The 15,960-nt window shown below is 45.7% G+C and overlaps 1 protein-coding gene across 4 annotated transcripts; it reads right to left on the bottom strand.

Moving 5' to 3' along the window:
* Positions 1-682: 682 nt before the first annotated feature.
* On the bottom strand, positions 683-15,945 carry ZDHHC23 (zinc finger DHHC-type palmitoyltransferase 23). 4 transcript variants are annotated; one of them, XM_033211235.1, is made up of 5 exons: positions 15,416-15,945; positions 14,605-14,774; positions 9,222-9,929; positions 7,136-7,303; positions 683-5,262 (listed from the first exon to the last, which is right to left on the bottom strand). In XM_033211235.1, the coding sequence occupies exons 2-5, from the start codon at positions 14,745-14,747 to the stop codon at positions 4,995-4,997; spliced, it is 1,287 nt and encodes a 428-aa protein (XP_033067126.1). In that variant the 5' UTR covers positions 14,748-14,774; positions 15,416-15,945; the 3' UTR covers positions 683-4,994. The 4 variants fall into 4 exon arrangements, with proteins under 4 accessions (XP_033067126.1, XP_033067125.1, XP_033067123.1 ...); XM_033211234.1 differs by having other exon boundaries at positions 14,605-14,799; XM_033211232.1 differs by having other exon boundaries at positions 14,605-14,880.
* Between the last annotated feature and the right edge of the window lie 15 nt (positions 15,946-15,960).

The raw sequence follows: 15,960 nt of genomic DNA on the forward strand, positions 1-15,960 counted from the left end.
CCTCTCAGATAGCTGGGATTACATGCCCAGCTAACATTTTGCATTTTGTATTTTTTTTTTTTTTTTTTTTTTTTGTAGAGATGGAGCTTCACCATGTTGCCCAGGCTAGTCTTGAACTCCTGGGCCCAAGTGATCCTCCCAGCCTCCCAAAGTGCTGAGATTACAGGCGTGAGCCACCACACCCAGCCACCAGTTTTCTTTAAATGCCAAGCCTATACATAAGGAAAGGTAAACATGCCAGGAGCTTAATTAAATCCCACAAAGCTTAAGTTTTCTATCTGAGCTTTATTTTTGCCTCTCCTCAAACATCAACTAGAAATTGAGTCTTTAGCAGCCCATATTCCGAGTGAGCCAGTTAGACTTTTTACCGAATACAGAGCCTTCTAAAGAGATACAATGGAAATAGTTTTGATGCTGTTTTTTGCTGGACTATCATGAAGGTATATTTCAAAATGTTACTGCTAACATAATGTATCCCAACATAATTGATACCCAACAAGCTCTGGGTCAGTATCCCTGACCCACAAAACTGGAGAAATTGCCACTGGGAACATAACAGTTTAGGGCTAGGGACAGATACACAGGATAGGGACATCGACGGAGCCAAAGAGGCAGCACAGGTATAATGCAGGGTTTTCGGAAATCAAAAGACTTCAGGAGACACTCCAAGAAACACCAGCTATTTTCCTTAAAGAAAGCACTTTATTTTCCATTTAAACAACTTGGTCACAGGACATTATTTTACATAAATGGCAGTAATTTGTAAAATTTCCATGTAGAAGGCCTTGTGTCTGAGTCTGAGGTGATAAGAGGATATGAATACAAGTATATAAAAACAGTGCAAAATGTTCAGCCCACAGCCTCCGGAGTTGGCTTCAGAAATCCCCCTTAATGTTGCTAGACCAGTTACATTAAATATTAAATGTAACATCAGGTAAAGATTCCTGGGTTTCCTTTAGTCTAACATCCAACCCAGATATGCAATAAAATGAAAAGCTTAAAATCCCTAACAACTCAAACCATCCAATCACCCGGACCATTAGGATCACAATGAGTTGAGATTGCAGGCTCTATCATGTGCCATCTTGTCAGTGACCCATCTTAAGAAATACAGAATTTTAGTTGCATCAATAACTAGAATAGACTAGCTCTGCTTTTAAAGCTTTGCCTTTTAAGTATAAATTTCTAGAAGTTCACTGTCAAGGTGCCATCAGGAAGGCTAGGCCACTAATAAGTCACAAGCCCAGCCTGGACATCGTGCAGCCTCTAAGACATTTGTCTCCACTAACCGCTGAGTCTTTAACCTGCTGCTGATCCTACAGCAACATAATTAAGTGTAGCTGATACTGCAAGAAATTTATATTAGTCACAGCAAACATCCACAGGAACATACTGAATTGTACTCGGTAGTGAGTTTAGCATGGCTTTCCTGCTCCCCTGCATCACCTTCGCAGTGTTTAATACAAAAAGGGTGCACATGTCAAGCTGCCACTGACAAAACTAGATTCCAAACAGGTGCCTCAGGAAAAGTCTCTTACTATCCATTGCTTGCTTAAGAAACCTCTACTTTTCAAAATGCAAGGTACCAGAATATGGCTACAATGAAGTCAGGGCATATAAACTTACCTAGGTTAAAAAGACCCTTAAATCTCACAAAACTTTAATTTTTAAACATCCTGGCTAAAACTGTGCTTCTAGATGTTATATTTTTGCTTATACTAGTTTTAGCTTTATAATAAAAAGCTAATGTCCTACTCAAAGGAAATACATGTCTATTAAGCAGATAGTCAGTAGTATGTAGAACCTTACTGGCACTGTGTTTTCTGGCAGTGGAAGATTCTAGTACAGAAAATTGTCTCTTGCTAAAAATATTAGAAGTACCAAGGACTATTGCGTAAGAGAAAGTTTGTAGCAATTTTTTGCTAGGCAGATGGTACACTCGAAGACAACATTTACTTCATTCACCAAGGAAAACACTACTTAAATAGCAGATTTATAATATCCTAAACACAAACACGTGTGGCTGAGGTGAAATAGCAGCACGTTGTCCCGGAAACACACTTAAGGCTTCACGTTAGCAGCATCAGGGTGACCTATCAAAGAGGCGTTGTTAACCGCCAGTTCATTTCAGGAACACTCAGCTGGAACCATAAAAGTACTCTGTGGGTATCATAAGAAACATATTAAATATTGAAGGATTTTCCTCTTTCATGCAATCGTGATCCTTAACCCTTTCTCCCTTGAATCTTTCAAATCGGTGTATTCTTCTCCCCCCAGGAACAGTCCACAGTGGTGTGATAATAATCTAAGTGGCCAGATGATAATAGGTAATTTTTATTAAACTCCACATCCAGTATGTTCATTAACAGAGACTGAGGACGTGAGATGAGAGAAGAGGGCCTGCTTGCTTCAGATCATGTTCGAGGGGCTTGCTCCTCTGCCCAAGAGACTGCTGATTTATAGGTTCACAGGACAATCCTCCACTGTCACCACCACCAAATGCTTCCCTGGGATTGATTCATTCAGAGGCCTTGTCCTTTCAAAGATTCCACAATAAACTCACCTGGCCTCTGGAGAGAACCAAGGCCTATAATGAAACCCCTCAAATAGTTCCAGATCATAAAAGGCTCCAAAGTCCTATAAAACAAAGATGACACAGAGCCTACAGAACACTGCTCACGGATTAGCCCCTTGTTTGCTGCTCCTTTCGGTACAGACGCCTGGGAAGGCTTTTTCCCAAAAAAATTACTGGTCTTTTGACAGGTTTAAGCATTCTGTAAACTGTCCATCGTGGGTTCTCAAGGAACTTAAAACAAGTATCTTCGTGCCAATAAACCTGAATAATAAACAGAGAGTCCCTTCCTATCCATGGGAAGGAAGCTGAGTTGGCTCATCCAAGTAACCCTAGTAGAGGTAAGTTGTTAAAAAAAAATGGTAATCATTCCTAATTCTCCAAATGACTTTGGTCTCTTTGTACTACTCATCTTCATCACATCACGTTTAGATTGTTGTGATCAATTTGGCAAGAAGCTAAAGTTACTGACTATACTAATGTTTCTATGAATTTGTATGATCAACGGCTAGATAATCAGAGTTGGCTCTACAGCTGACATTCAAAAGCACGACTACCAATTTCTGCCCACATATGCTATCCTTGACATTATTACTATCTCTCTTATCTAAAACCTGTACAGAAAGAAATTTGTTATATCCAACTTTAATTCTAGGTGAATATTCAGCTCTGGGCCAGGGAGAAGGTATCACTGTACAAACCTCAGAGTCTGCTAACATCCCCAGGCACAGAGCCTATCATTCGTTAAACAAACCGTCTCTGAGGAAAATGACGACAGCCTGAATAAGAATATGGTGACCATCTTAAGGACAGCTCCGATTAATGGCAACAGTAGGGATGGTGCTGGCTGCAGAGGGTGGAAGTGCAGGAAGTAGCAATATTTCCTCTCAACACATATAAATCTCTTGCTTAAAGCAGCATGCACAGAATGACTGAAAACGCTGGCAGTATTTTCCCTATATTAAGCTATAAGCCAAGGCAAATTTAAGGAGTCATGAATTATCTTTGGGATTGCAAAACAGTACATGTACAAAACCAACATTTCAAAAGAGTATTTTCCTCATCTGAAATTCTCTCATCTTAATTCTGTAGCAGAATAATCCATTGTACATAAATATTTAATCTTTTATACATTTTCGCTTTTAAGATATGATTAAAGAAACAGCTTGTTACTGTGGGAAGAGCCAGGGAAGAATGGTAATCCATTAATAGTGGAAACCACATATACCCTGTTTCTTCTCTCCTAGTGAGATACTGTTATTTAGGGAGGGGTAATTGAGAATTAATGTGCAAGTTAAGTGGGAAGATGTCACTCAACTCCTCAAAGTTCATAGCGGAATAATGTGAATGCCAGAAGGCTGATTTTCACAATTGAGTGCTATAACTGACAGCATTTGAAATACATGAAGAAAATACTCGAGCCCTTGATGTTACTCAGCCTTCCTACCAGAAGAGAGAGTAAAGCATCCTCACAGGGGTGTGTGTCTGTTCTCCTCTCCAGCCGCAGTCACAAGTGTGCTAGCACCTTACCCGGTGAACCATGGGAAGAGGAAAACACATGGATGCCTACTGGAGTTATTTATAAGAAACCCAAGCAGAATATATAAAAAATAAATAGAAGAACTCATCACCTAAACTCATGGCCACTGTACATTACACTAGCAATAATTATCTTTATAACTGTTGTCAACTGTCTTTTCGAGATCAGACAACTTAGCGTCAATCCATCTGGTCATCTTCTCTGTTTGAGTAGTTCATGTCTAATACTTAAGAAGGAGAAATTCTCACAACTGTACAACACGGTATATGCTGAAAACTGATTACCCTAATCATATTGGCTTCAATAATCTAACCTACAAACATTTTTCTTCTGTCACAATATTCTCCTAATACTTTGTATTTCCATGGTGCTTGAGTTGTTTTTTAGTGCTTTCCACATCCATCATCCCTCACATGACCCTCATGACGGCCCTGTGAGGTAGCCAGGGCAGGCATCAGTACCCCACTTTGCGGATGACCCTGAGACTTGGGAAAGTGACTCAACTAGGGGTCACATGGCTATTAAGAATCGAAAGGGGGACTAGAAACTATCCTAATCCAAAACTCTTTCCCCCATACTAATGGATGGGAATTGCTTCTATCAATTTGTGCATTAGCAATCCACATCCTTCTCAAGTTCAGGCAATTGAGTCAATTAAAAAGGTGACTAGAAAGGAATGGCTCTACTTTTCTGCTTCAGTATAAAAGTCTCTTAAGTTGTGGCATCAGAAAAATTAACTTCTTCCCACTCCAGTCTCTAAACCTGAGCATGGCCCTATAATGCCTTTAAGAAACTGGGGATAAAAATGGACACTGAAGTGTAAAATGGAAGGGAGACGGAAGGAGGAGCCATCATCCCTCAGAGAGCCACACAGAAGGCACTTCAGACAATGTCCTCGGCAGGGTGGTGGAATGCACGTGTGCCCAGGGTGGAGAACTGGTGCCAGTTCCGTAGGAAGCCCCTATTGTACTGGCCTGTGTCCACGATGAGCCCACAGAGGAGCCGGCGCCCAGTCTTCTGTCGGAGGGCCTGCTGCACTTCCCGTTCAGTCACATTGTAGCTGATATTGATCAGCTGGATCAGGAAGATGTAGGCCATGCCTGCTGTGATGATCACAGAGTACCACACGCAGGTGAAGGAGAGAGCCGAGCTGGGAGAGGGGAAAAGGCTGGTCAGGGCTGCTGTTTTTGTCACATTCAGAAAACTGTCATCATTCTCACATTTTACACATTTTTTTACTTATTACTAAAGACTCTGACATCTTCCCCAACCCTCCAAACTGGAAGATACTCAGAATTCCAATAACCTGCTTAAGCAGGAGAATGTGCGTGTTTATTCTATAATTACTGGTGCCTGTTTTCCAGTAGATTACACTAGAACAGCAGGAACTGTTCTTTGCATTTTGTACCCTCCACACACCCAGCACACTGCCTAACAGTGTTCAACACTTGTTTGTTAAATAAACAAGTAATTCGTAAATTATATCTAACTCATGAGAAAACAAAGGCACCAAGGGATTGCTATAAATGTCCTCTAGGAAGCTGCAGGTGGATACCGAGGGACAGTGCTAAAGTTACTAATCCCCATTCTTTCCAGTCCAGTGCTGAGGAATGCAAAGACCACGGTGACTCCCAACACCAGCAGCCCTGTGCTTACTTGGATGTAGGAACACCGACCGTAACATTCCAAATTCACCCTCCTAAAGCCCAACACAATCACACAGGACAGGGAAGCTCCTCTCAGGCTCACTAATGAGACAAGCTGCCAGTGAGCCTCTGCCATCTGATGATTTTCAAACATTCGCGAATGAGTTAGTTGGAAATAAGTTCATTCAGAATCTTCATTTGTAAAGCTGAAGGGACCTCAGAGACTATTAAATCCAAGGACCCCACCAAAAAGATGAGGTGCTGTGAATCGTCTGCACAGAGCAGGGTGAGAAGCAATGGCAGGACTGCGTTCCTCGGTTCCCTCGCCTCCCCACCGAGTGCACAGACATGCTGTGCTTCAGGACAGGCCTCACCTGCAGCGTTAGCGGAGAATCTGACACGCTGGAGATACTCTCCACACAGCGGGGAAGGAAACTTACTCTGACGAGGACCAATCTATTCTAATAATGCCCACAGGTGTCTGGTTCTAGGATGACAATGGGGATATCTGTCCACAGATTAATAAAAACAAATGCTGCACAGGGATACTTTGTAGAGAAAGCAAGGATTGTTCTGAAAATGAAGAGTGAGAAGAAAGAAAAGGACCAAACCACAGACACCACAGAGCGCCTATGTCAGAGACGATGATGAAGGGAAGAGAATAAACAGCATGGGCGGGGGGGGGGGGGGGGGGGGCGCCGGCATGCAGGGAGGGGCGCCGGCATGCAGGGAGGGGCGCTGAGGCCGAAGCTGAAGAACCCAGCTTTTGCCATGGCCTGGAAATCTTCACAATCTATCAAGGGGCCTCAGGAAATACTGACCTACATATCATAGTAATCACCAGTGGTGATTAAAAAAAGAAAGAAAGTAGAACAGGAAAAACCAAGAGAGGTCAGAAAGAAAAGCAAGGTTATAGAGATGCTGAGCACATCTCAAAAGGGTCGGAAGCAGTAAATGAAGACTGGACTAAACAGCATCCGAAAGCAGCAGTAAAGTGAGAAGGTTTCGGATTGTTATGACAAAACAGGCACATATGTGCCCTAGGGCTGCTAGTTTGTGTGGATTGTTTTAGTTTCACTGGTGCTACTTTGAGCCTGTGAGTGGTCATTGGACTCTGGAAGTCCCTGATTGGGCCTGGTCCTGTTTGTAGAGAATTAGTTCTTCACTTTCTAAAGGTCAATAATCCTTTTAACAGCACCCTAGAAAAACACACATCACCAATGCACAATTTTGCTGGCAATTTCAGGGATACCCAGCATTCCCATAGCCTGGCCTATGTTTTGGTTGAGAACTCCTAACCAAGTAGTAACAGTCCCTGTCAATGGCAACACCCATTACTTCCCAGGGGGCCTCCGTACTGTGGTATCCACGGCTCACCTGTAATTTGCATAAACTCCAGGACAATAGAAGAGAGCTGTGAAGACACTTCTATCTCTACAAATGGTGTCCAAGGTCAGTGTGATCCCATACACCGAGGTGAGCAAGAAGATCAAAAGGGCAAGTATAAATGCTTGATGATTTGATTCTCCAACGCAGCTATTTATCCTCAAAACAGCATAGAGAAATAAAAAAGCAAACATTTTTAAGAGTTCTCAATAAAATTTACATGATAAACAAGAAAGTTTTTTTTTTTTGGAGACGGAATCTTGCACTGTAGCTCAGGCTAGAGTGCAGCGGCGTGATCTCGGCTCACTGCAACCTCCGCCTCCCGGGTCCCGGTTAAGCAATTCTCCTGCCTCAGCCTCCCAAGTAGCTGGGATTACAGGTATGTGCCACCATGCTCAGACAATTTTTGTATTTTGAATAGAGATAGGGTTTCACCATGTTGGCTAGGCTGCTCTTGAACTCCTGACCTCATGATCCGCCCACCTCAGCCTCCCAAAGTGTTGGGATTATAAGCATGAGCCACCGTGCCCAGCCACGACAAGGTTTTAAATAGGGAAAGTGTAAATTACAGTTATTAAGAAGTTCTCTTATTTTGCGATTTTAGGGAATTAAAAACTTGCACACTGAGGGATGCAGTCTTATATTCACTGCTCTTTGCAAAGTGGAATCATATTGTCAGTTTAAGGACAAGACTAAGTAAAAAGCAGCACCTGGCTAACAAATCTTCCTAAATATCAGTATTACTCAGCTATGGAGAGCTAACAGTGTCCTCACCATGTTAAGGAAAGGGAGCTAAATAGAATTATGAAAACGTAAAAATGCTAAATCAGAAGTATTACAGATTATGGGAAAATTCATGTACAATATATGAAGAGTAAGATAAAGATCCAAAGAGGTGAGAAACACAGGGTGAGGGGAAGAACAACTTGGTAACCTGCAGGCTCTTTGGCAGGTAAAAACAGTTCCGTGTCGTGGCCATTTGTGGGGCAGGATGTACAGCGAGTGCCTTCTACCCACTGCATACCAGGATGCTCCGGTGGGCACAGACCTGCTGTTAGGTGAGCCTTCTGCAAACCAGCATTTGTAAATGGAACACACACACACACGCACACACGAATAATAAGTGATGAAGACATAGAAGGAGAATATCTAAAAATGAAAACACCTGTTTACTTCTAAAGACAAGGACCCAGAAAAGAGCTACCCTGCACTTGAGCCATGCACTTGAGGCCCACGTCGATGGCTCTCAGCCTTTTCTGCACCCTCACCCTCTCCTGCGTCCGCTTCTGAGGAGGAGGTGGTATGCTACAGGACCAGAATCCTAGACATGAAAAGCATAACTCATTGATCACGACTGCCTGAAGAGCAATAAACCTGCAAACATGCTACTCACAGCATTCATGTCTGAATTAACTATACTCCCTTTAGTTTAGATGTTTTTAGTGAAGCTGCAACATCATCTTTAAACATTGCACTTCATATTTTATAGGGCCTTATGTACCTTCATTTGTTACTGGCCAACTGGGAGGTACAAAAGCCCATTTCTCTGCAAATAATCAAATAGAGAGTTTATCTGGTAGGACCTCGATTCAATAATGTTAAGTGGAAACCATCGGTAGCATCAGAAACGATTATGTATGTATGGCAAGGGGGAAAAAGTCACCTAAAAATAGGGGTACACTTTCTTCAGCTTTATGTTTAAACAGGAATAGCACAGGGAAATATGCTTATACATATGCAGAAACATTCTGATCAATTCTTTTTTTAAAAAAAATCATTCAACTGTAGATATTTCTCTATTAGAAAGAAGATAAATGAGGAGTCGTTCAAAAGAAAATTGAAAAAAGAATCCACAAGTTTTCTGTTATTCTCCTTCAGGAAATGACTGAAGGAACTAAATTTGTGAAACGCAAAAAACTGATGACTAAGTGGGAAGATCACAACAACCCACAAATACCTACAAGGTGTAAAGCTGGGAAGGAGAGAAATTTTGGGATAGCGCAAGGGAAGATCAAATGTAACTAGCGAGTTTTACATGAATTTACACTTTCCAAGTCTCCAAATGTTTCCAACATACCAGACACAGTGATGATCCATTCTCCTCACACAGATGCCACATATCCGGCAGTGCCACGCCCGGGCTGGTCGTACCAGCTGGCACTTGGCACACCAGTCCTCCTTTGCTTTGGTGGGGCTTCCAGCCGGCATCCTGGAAGAGCCCTTGGGGTCATCCTTTGCTGTGCGATTGTTGAGACTGCCCGACGTGTCTGTCCCAGGGAACCCTTTCGTCTTCTCCTGCCCTTTTCGGTTCAGCAACTCCAGCTGGCTGCTGCTTAGAGATCTGTCACTGCTTGCTGGATTGAGGTAGCCTGGATTCTTCTTGGCTCTGTACAAGGCTAAGAGTATCAGAAATAACCCGCAGGTAAGAACAGCTAGCTGAACGGGACCCACACGCCCTCTGGGGACCACTTCCTGCAGGAACACATAGTACATGTAGCCCAGTGAGAACAGTCCGAGGCTCAGGAAAAACAGGGTCTGTTCTTTCCTTCTGTGAGTGAGGTAGTAGTACCACAGTGCCAGCACAGGAAGGGAGGTCAAAACCACCACCCCCAGGAGGAAATGCCAGGAAGCCACATGAAGGAAGACAGGCAGCAGGACAAGCGGAGGGATGATGCTGATGTTCACTTTTTTGGCTCCTCTAAGCCAAGGAATTCGGAGGCGATCAGAAATTGTATCCATGATTCTTTCACAAGTCTCTGGCTGTAAAGATTTACATGTAATCCATCTATTCAGAAAAAGCACAAAGAGGAGGGACTTTATGTGGGTTTGTTGAATTAAAAGCTACAGAACACTGAATGCCAAACAGCGGGATAAACGATTACAGCTACCAAAGACCAAACATTTCACCTCCTTACTACAAAACTAAGCTTTTCAGATTCACATGTCATTTTTAAAAATAGGAACAAGACGTTTAAAACTTAAGGTTATTTCTCCCCTAAACAAATACATAGGTATAGACACATGCTGCAAGTAATGTTTACATCTTATGACCTGTACAGTCATAAGAATCTCAAAACAAATCACAATCTAGTTGTGAGGACAACATGGGAATTCAAGAACTATGAGGTAAGTGACAAAGCAGCAATAATCAATGAACTCTTGGGATCAAACATTGTAAGGAGTGCTCAGAGGAGCGTCAATACTTCTGGGTGGAGTCATCAGAGGGGTCTTTGTGGAAAAGGTGGGATCTGTGCTCAACCCTGATGTCTAGCTAGCATGTGTATGAATGGAGAGGGAGGAAGGCAGGCCTTCTAGTGGAAAGAACTGTGTGCAGCACACACCTGGCATGAGCCCTGCAAGGATGGGGTTACATACAGAAGAATGGAGATCAAACTAGTATGAGTCAAATCACTGAACTTGGTGAACGGAATATTTGTTGACTGTTTTGCAGTCAACATAGGCTATGCTATGTTCTAAATGTTTATGCCCCCAAAATTCATATGCTGAAACCCAATCCCCAGTGCAAGAGTATTAAGAGACGGGGCCTTGAGGAGGGTGTTAGGTCATGAGAGCAGAGCCCTGATGAGTGGAATTAATGCCTCCAAAAAAGAGACCCAAAGGAGCCTGTTTGCCCCTTCCACCATGTGAGGACACAGCAAGAAGGTGCCATCTATGAAGCTGGGCAGGACGCCTCACCAGACATTGAATCTGCTGCTGCTCTGATCTTGGACTTCACAGCCTCCAGAACTGTGAGCAACAAATATCTGTTGTTTATAAATTACCCAGCCTAAGTTACTTTGTTATAGCAGTCTGAACAGACTAGGACAGAAATTGGTACTGACAAGTAGGATGTTGCTACAACAGATATCTAAAAATGTGGATGCAGCTGTGGAACCAGGTAATGGGTAGAGGTTAGAAGAGTGTGGAAGTGCATGCTGGGAAAGAATCTAGACTGTCTGAACAAACTAACAAAGGTGATTCTAGCAAGGGCTCAGAAGAGGACAGCTGCAGAGAAAGTCTCAATCTTAGAGAATCCCTAAGAGGTAATGAACAGAAGGCTCTCAGACATATGGACAGTAAAAGCCATTCTCATATGATCTCAGATGGAAGTGACAAACGTGATTGGAAACTAGAAGAAAGGTGATCCTTGCCACTTATAAAGAGGAAAAGAACTCAGTGGAATTGTGTTTGTGTCCTGCTGTTTGGTAGAAAATAGAACTCAAGAGTGATAAAACTGAGTATTTGGCAGTAGAAATCTCTAAGCAAAGTGTTCAGGGTGCTGCATGGCTTCTCATAAATGCTTATGGTAAAATGCAAGAAGAGATAATTTTTTTTTTTTTTTTTTTAGACAGAGTTTTGCTCTTGTTGCCCAGGCTGGAGTGCAATGGCGCGATCTCAGCTCACCACAACCTCCACCTCCCGAGTTCAAGTGATTCTCCTACCTCAGCCTCCTGAGTAGCTGGAATTACAGGCAAGAACCACCACGCCTGGCTAATTTTGCATTTTTAGTAGAGACAGGGTTTCTCCATGTTGGTCAGGCTGGTCTCGAATTCCTGACCTCAGATGATCTGCCTGCCTGGGCCTCCCAAAGTGCTGGGACTACAGGCGTGAGTCACTGCGCCCGGCCAAAGACAGAAATAATTTAAAGACAAAATTCATAATCAAAAGGGGAGTAAAAGATTCGGAAAATTCTCAGCCTGTCTATGTTGTAACAAATGGGAAAGCCTGTTTGGGAGAGAACAGCAAGGATGTGGATGAGATCAGTATGGATTAGCCCCGTGCCAGTCATCAAGACAATGGAAGGACCCTGAAGACCTTCGGAGATCCTTGGGGCTGCTGCTCCCACCACAAGCCTCAAGTGCCAGGGCTTTGAGGGCACCCATGGGGCTTCAGGGGGTACTGCCGAGTGCCACCTCTGCTCCCTACATTCTGGTGCATGCCCCACGGCAGCTCCAGGTGTGGCTCCACTGGGCCTAGGTATGCCACAGAGGCCACCCCTTGAAGGGCACATGTGGTAAACCTTGATGGCATCCACAGGGTGCCAATGCTGTAGGCATCCAGAGTGCAGGAGCTGTAGAGGCCTGGCTGCCTCCACCTAAATTTCAAAGGATGCCCTGGAGAGCCTTGGGGCCGAGGCAGAGGACTGCCACAGGGGCGGGGCCACCACAGAGGGCCCCCACTAGGGCACTGCCCAGTGGAGCTGTGAGTGTGGGGGGGCCACTACAGAGACACCCCACTGAGGCAATGCCTACTTGGAGCTGTGGGTACAGGGTCACCCCCAAGAGCCCCAACTGATAGAGCCACTAGCATGCAACTCCAGCCTGGGAGAGCTGAAGGCATCTGTAGGCACTCCAACCCGAGAGCTGCAGTGTGGGCCGTGCGCAACAAAGCTGCGGTGGCAGGGACGCCCAGAGCCTTGGGGGCCCAACCTCCAGCCCAGTGTGTCCACAAGGCAGGACATCAAGTCCAAGATTATTGTCAAGCCTTATTAAGACTTAACATTGTTTGCACCACTGGGTCAGGACCTGTCACTAACACTCCTTTCTTCCTGTTGTTCCCCTTTGGAATGGGAATGTCTATTCTATGCATGTCCTACCATTGTATCGTGGAAGCACCTAACCTGTTTCATTTCACCGGTGCACAGGTGGAGGAGAACTTGTCTCAGGATGAATCGGATCTTAAAACTCATCCATATCTGATTTGGATGGTGATATTCAGACCAGACTCTGGACTTTTAGACTTTTGAATTGACACTGGGATGGGCTAAGACTTTTGGGGCTACTGGGATGAAATGAATGTATTTTGCATGCGAGAAGGACATGAATTTTAGGGAGATAGGAAGTATTTGTGTCCCTCCGAAGTTCGTTACGTTGAAACCTCATTCCCAATGCAACAGTAATCAGAGGAGGTGATTAGGTCATGAAGACAGAGCCCTCATGAATGAGACTAGTGCCCTTATAAAAGAGCCCTGTGAGCTTATCCACCCCTTCTGCCGTGTCAGGACACACCAAGGTGTCATCTATGAGGAAAAGGGCCCTCACCAGACACTGAATCTGCCCGTGCCTTGATCTTGGATTTCTGAGCCTCTAGAACTGTGAGCAATAGATGTACATTGTTTACAAATTACCCAGCCTCAGGTATTTTATCATAGCAGCCTGAACAAATTAAGACAGGCTAGTAAGAAAAAGTAGAGTTTAAGGAAAGGTAACTTTGATTTTAGACAATTTTTAAAGGTAAGACTAGAACTTGGAGGTGAGTGGGAGATAACTAGTTGGGAATCATAGAGAGTGGCAGGCACAGTGGAAACAGAGGCGAGGGGTAGAGAGAGAGCAGAGGAGACGCCTCAGGGGACAGCCCAGGCCTCCAGGGTTAGGAGGGAAGAGTTAGCAAGGTTAATGGAAGAGCTGCGGTCTTGAGTGATGGTGGTTATGGAAGCGGCATCATTTCTCCATTCATTAGTGCAAAGTGCTCTATTTTCTCAGTATAGATTTTAGACTAACTCTAAACAATCTATATTCAAAGACATCCATAAAAAAGACTACGCAGTACACTGTCAAGTAAGAATTACAAAGGGGTCACTGGGTTTTTAAGAGTCAAGGCTAGTACTACACTGCAGACGCCAAGGAATGCTGTATTAATGTAGCAGCTCTAAGTCAACAAACTGGCACTTGCAATGACATTTTTAACCAGAAATAATTATTAACGGGAAAAGCAAGTTTCCAACATCCCAATTCTTCCCACATTACGACTTCCATGTGACAATAATTTTAAAATATATAATTACTCAGAAAATGGATTAAAACCAGGTTATTCACTGTCCGACACCAAATTTTTTTCAGTGACGTTAAAAATTCTCTTTTTGGATAGTAATTTCCATCACTTGGAAAATAAAAGCCAAATACAGTACGATCAATCAAGTGTTGCTGGTCACACTGAAAACTGTGAATCCAGGGGAGATACATGCCTTCTGGCTGGAGTTCCTCCCCAGAAACAAGGGGCAAGACCAGTACTAACAGCAGGAAAATGATCTTTCAACCCACAAGGCCCTCTGTGGTCAGGTGCCACCCAGTCCCAAGTAGTCAGTCTCTAAATGCTGAGACCTCTGAGAAGGCAGGAACTTTCTGGAACTGATGTGTTCATTTTAAACTTACAGATTCTGCTGGCTTGCATTTTATTTTATACTAACTTGCCTGCTATCCCTTTAAACTGCCTGTTCTCTCCCCCATCTCTCTTTAAACGAAAAATAATATCCTATAAAACAGCAGACAGACAGCTGTGCCCTACTGCGTAATCCATCTTTATAAAATCCTCACACTTGACATAGAAGCCAACTCTCATTTTAGATGCTTGGAAATAGAATCAAGAGCAAATTCTAGCATTCCGGGTGGCTAGGCTGAAAGTACACATGGCAGTTCTCAGAAGGGTGATGGGGCCAGCGTCAAGAAATGCTCTGTTCTTACCGATCACACCCTTCATCCAGATCTTGACAATCACACAAACAAGCAGCCACGTGGTTCTTTTCCCCATTCCGATCTATGTACTCGCAGCAGCACAGGGGCTCCAATTCAGGTTCTTCGGTTTTCTTTTTCTTCACAGGTTTCATACTGCCCTTCTGTGTCCTGATTTGCACCTGTCACCATGAGGCGTAAGAAGCCCTCAGAAAGTAAAGGTGGAAAGAACACAACTTACATCTCGTAAACAGGTCCACGCCTCTCTTTCTGTTTAACCTCCAACGCCTGAGCAATCAAAAATGAGAAGAGAGAGGGGGAGGGGGTCCCGTTTTCATCAGGCTTTTATGGCTCCGCCTGGCTACACAGGGGGCTCCAGGGTTCTTGGAGCTCCGAGCTGCCTTCACTGCCCCTTCCCAGCCTGGGCAGGCGCCGTCTGGGCACCAGCCGTTCCTATGGCGACAGCCGACCACGCGTCCGGGACAGCCGGGGCGCGGGCGGTTGCGCTCACCTGCGGGTGCAGGCTGGGAGGGCCAAGCGGTCTCCGCTCCAAGCCTGGGCGCTGGTGGAAACTGAGCCTCGGGGCTGCAGGGAAAAGCGAAGCATATGCCCGCTGGCACCGGCTAACACTCTCGGCGGCTGAGGCCGGCGACCCCGCTCCAGGAATGCCACCAGACTCCCTGGCAGTGCTCGGGGGTCGCCGTCCAGCTCAACTGGTCGGGCCCCTTGCGGGGTACGCCTCTCCCGCCCCCGCCAATACGGAGGACGTGGGCGGGCCTCATACGCCACCCCGCCAGGAAAATGACCTTGGAAGGGAAGTTACCTGCCCTCTGGCCGGAGGTGCAACTGCAGCCAAAGAGGCGGAGGGGAGATGGGTCGGCTTTCCCGGAGGCACAGACGCGTCTCCCGATCTCGGCTACGCGGAGCCCCGGGCGTGACGGCAGGAGTCTTCGGGACCCGGGCTCAGCTCGGCCGCTCCCTCGCCGCAGCCGCCCACCTGTGACCACAGCCCGCCGCTGCCCGGGCGGCGCGCCCGCCTCCCCGCGCAGTCTTAGCCGCTCCTCCGCCCGCCCGGCTCGGTGCGCCAAGTCCACGCGCGCTTCCGGGTGCCCCGCCCCCGGCGGCGGGGTTCCCCGCCTGCCCGCACGTGCGCCGCCAGCCGCCCAGCGGAGCCCGCGGGCGAGGCTCCTCCTCCTGGCCCGCGGCCCTGGCGCTGGTTAGGGGAAGATCGGCTCCCGAGAGCGCGTCTAGGAGGCAGGGGCAGGAGGCGGGTCCCGCACCTCCGGCCTGCCCCGCCACGCCCCGCCCCGCCCCAGAGGCTGCAGCCGAGCCCCGCCGGTGCCGGCGGGCGGTGCGTCGGTGGGACAG

The sequence above is a fragment of the Trachypithecus francoisi genome, unplaced genomic scaffold (assembly GCF_009764315.1).
Source record: "Trachypithecus francoisi isolate TF-2019V2 unplaced genomic scaffold, Tfra_2.0 Lachesis_group0, whole genome shotgun sequence".
Taxonomy (NCBI): domain Eukaryota; kingdom Metazoa; phylum Chordata; class Mammalia; order Primates; family Cercopithecidae; genus Trachypithecus; species Trachypithecus francoisi.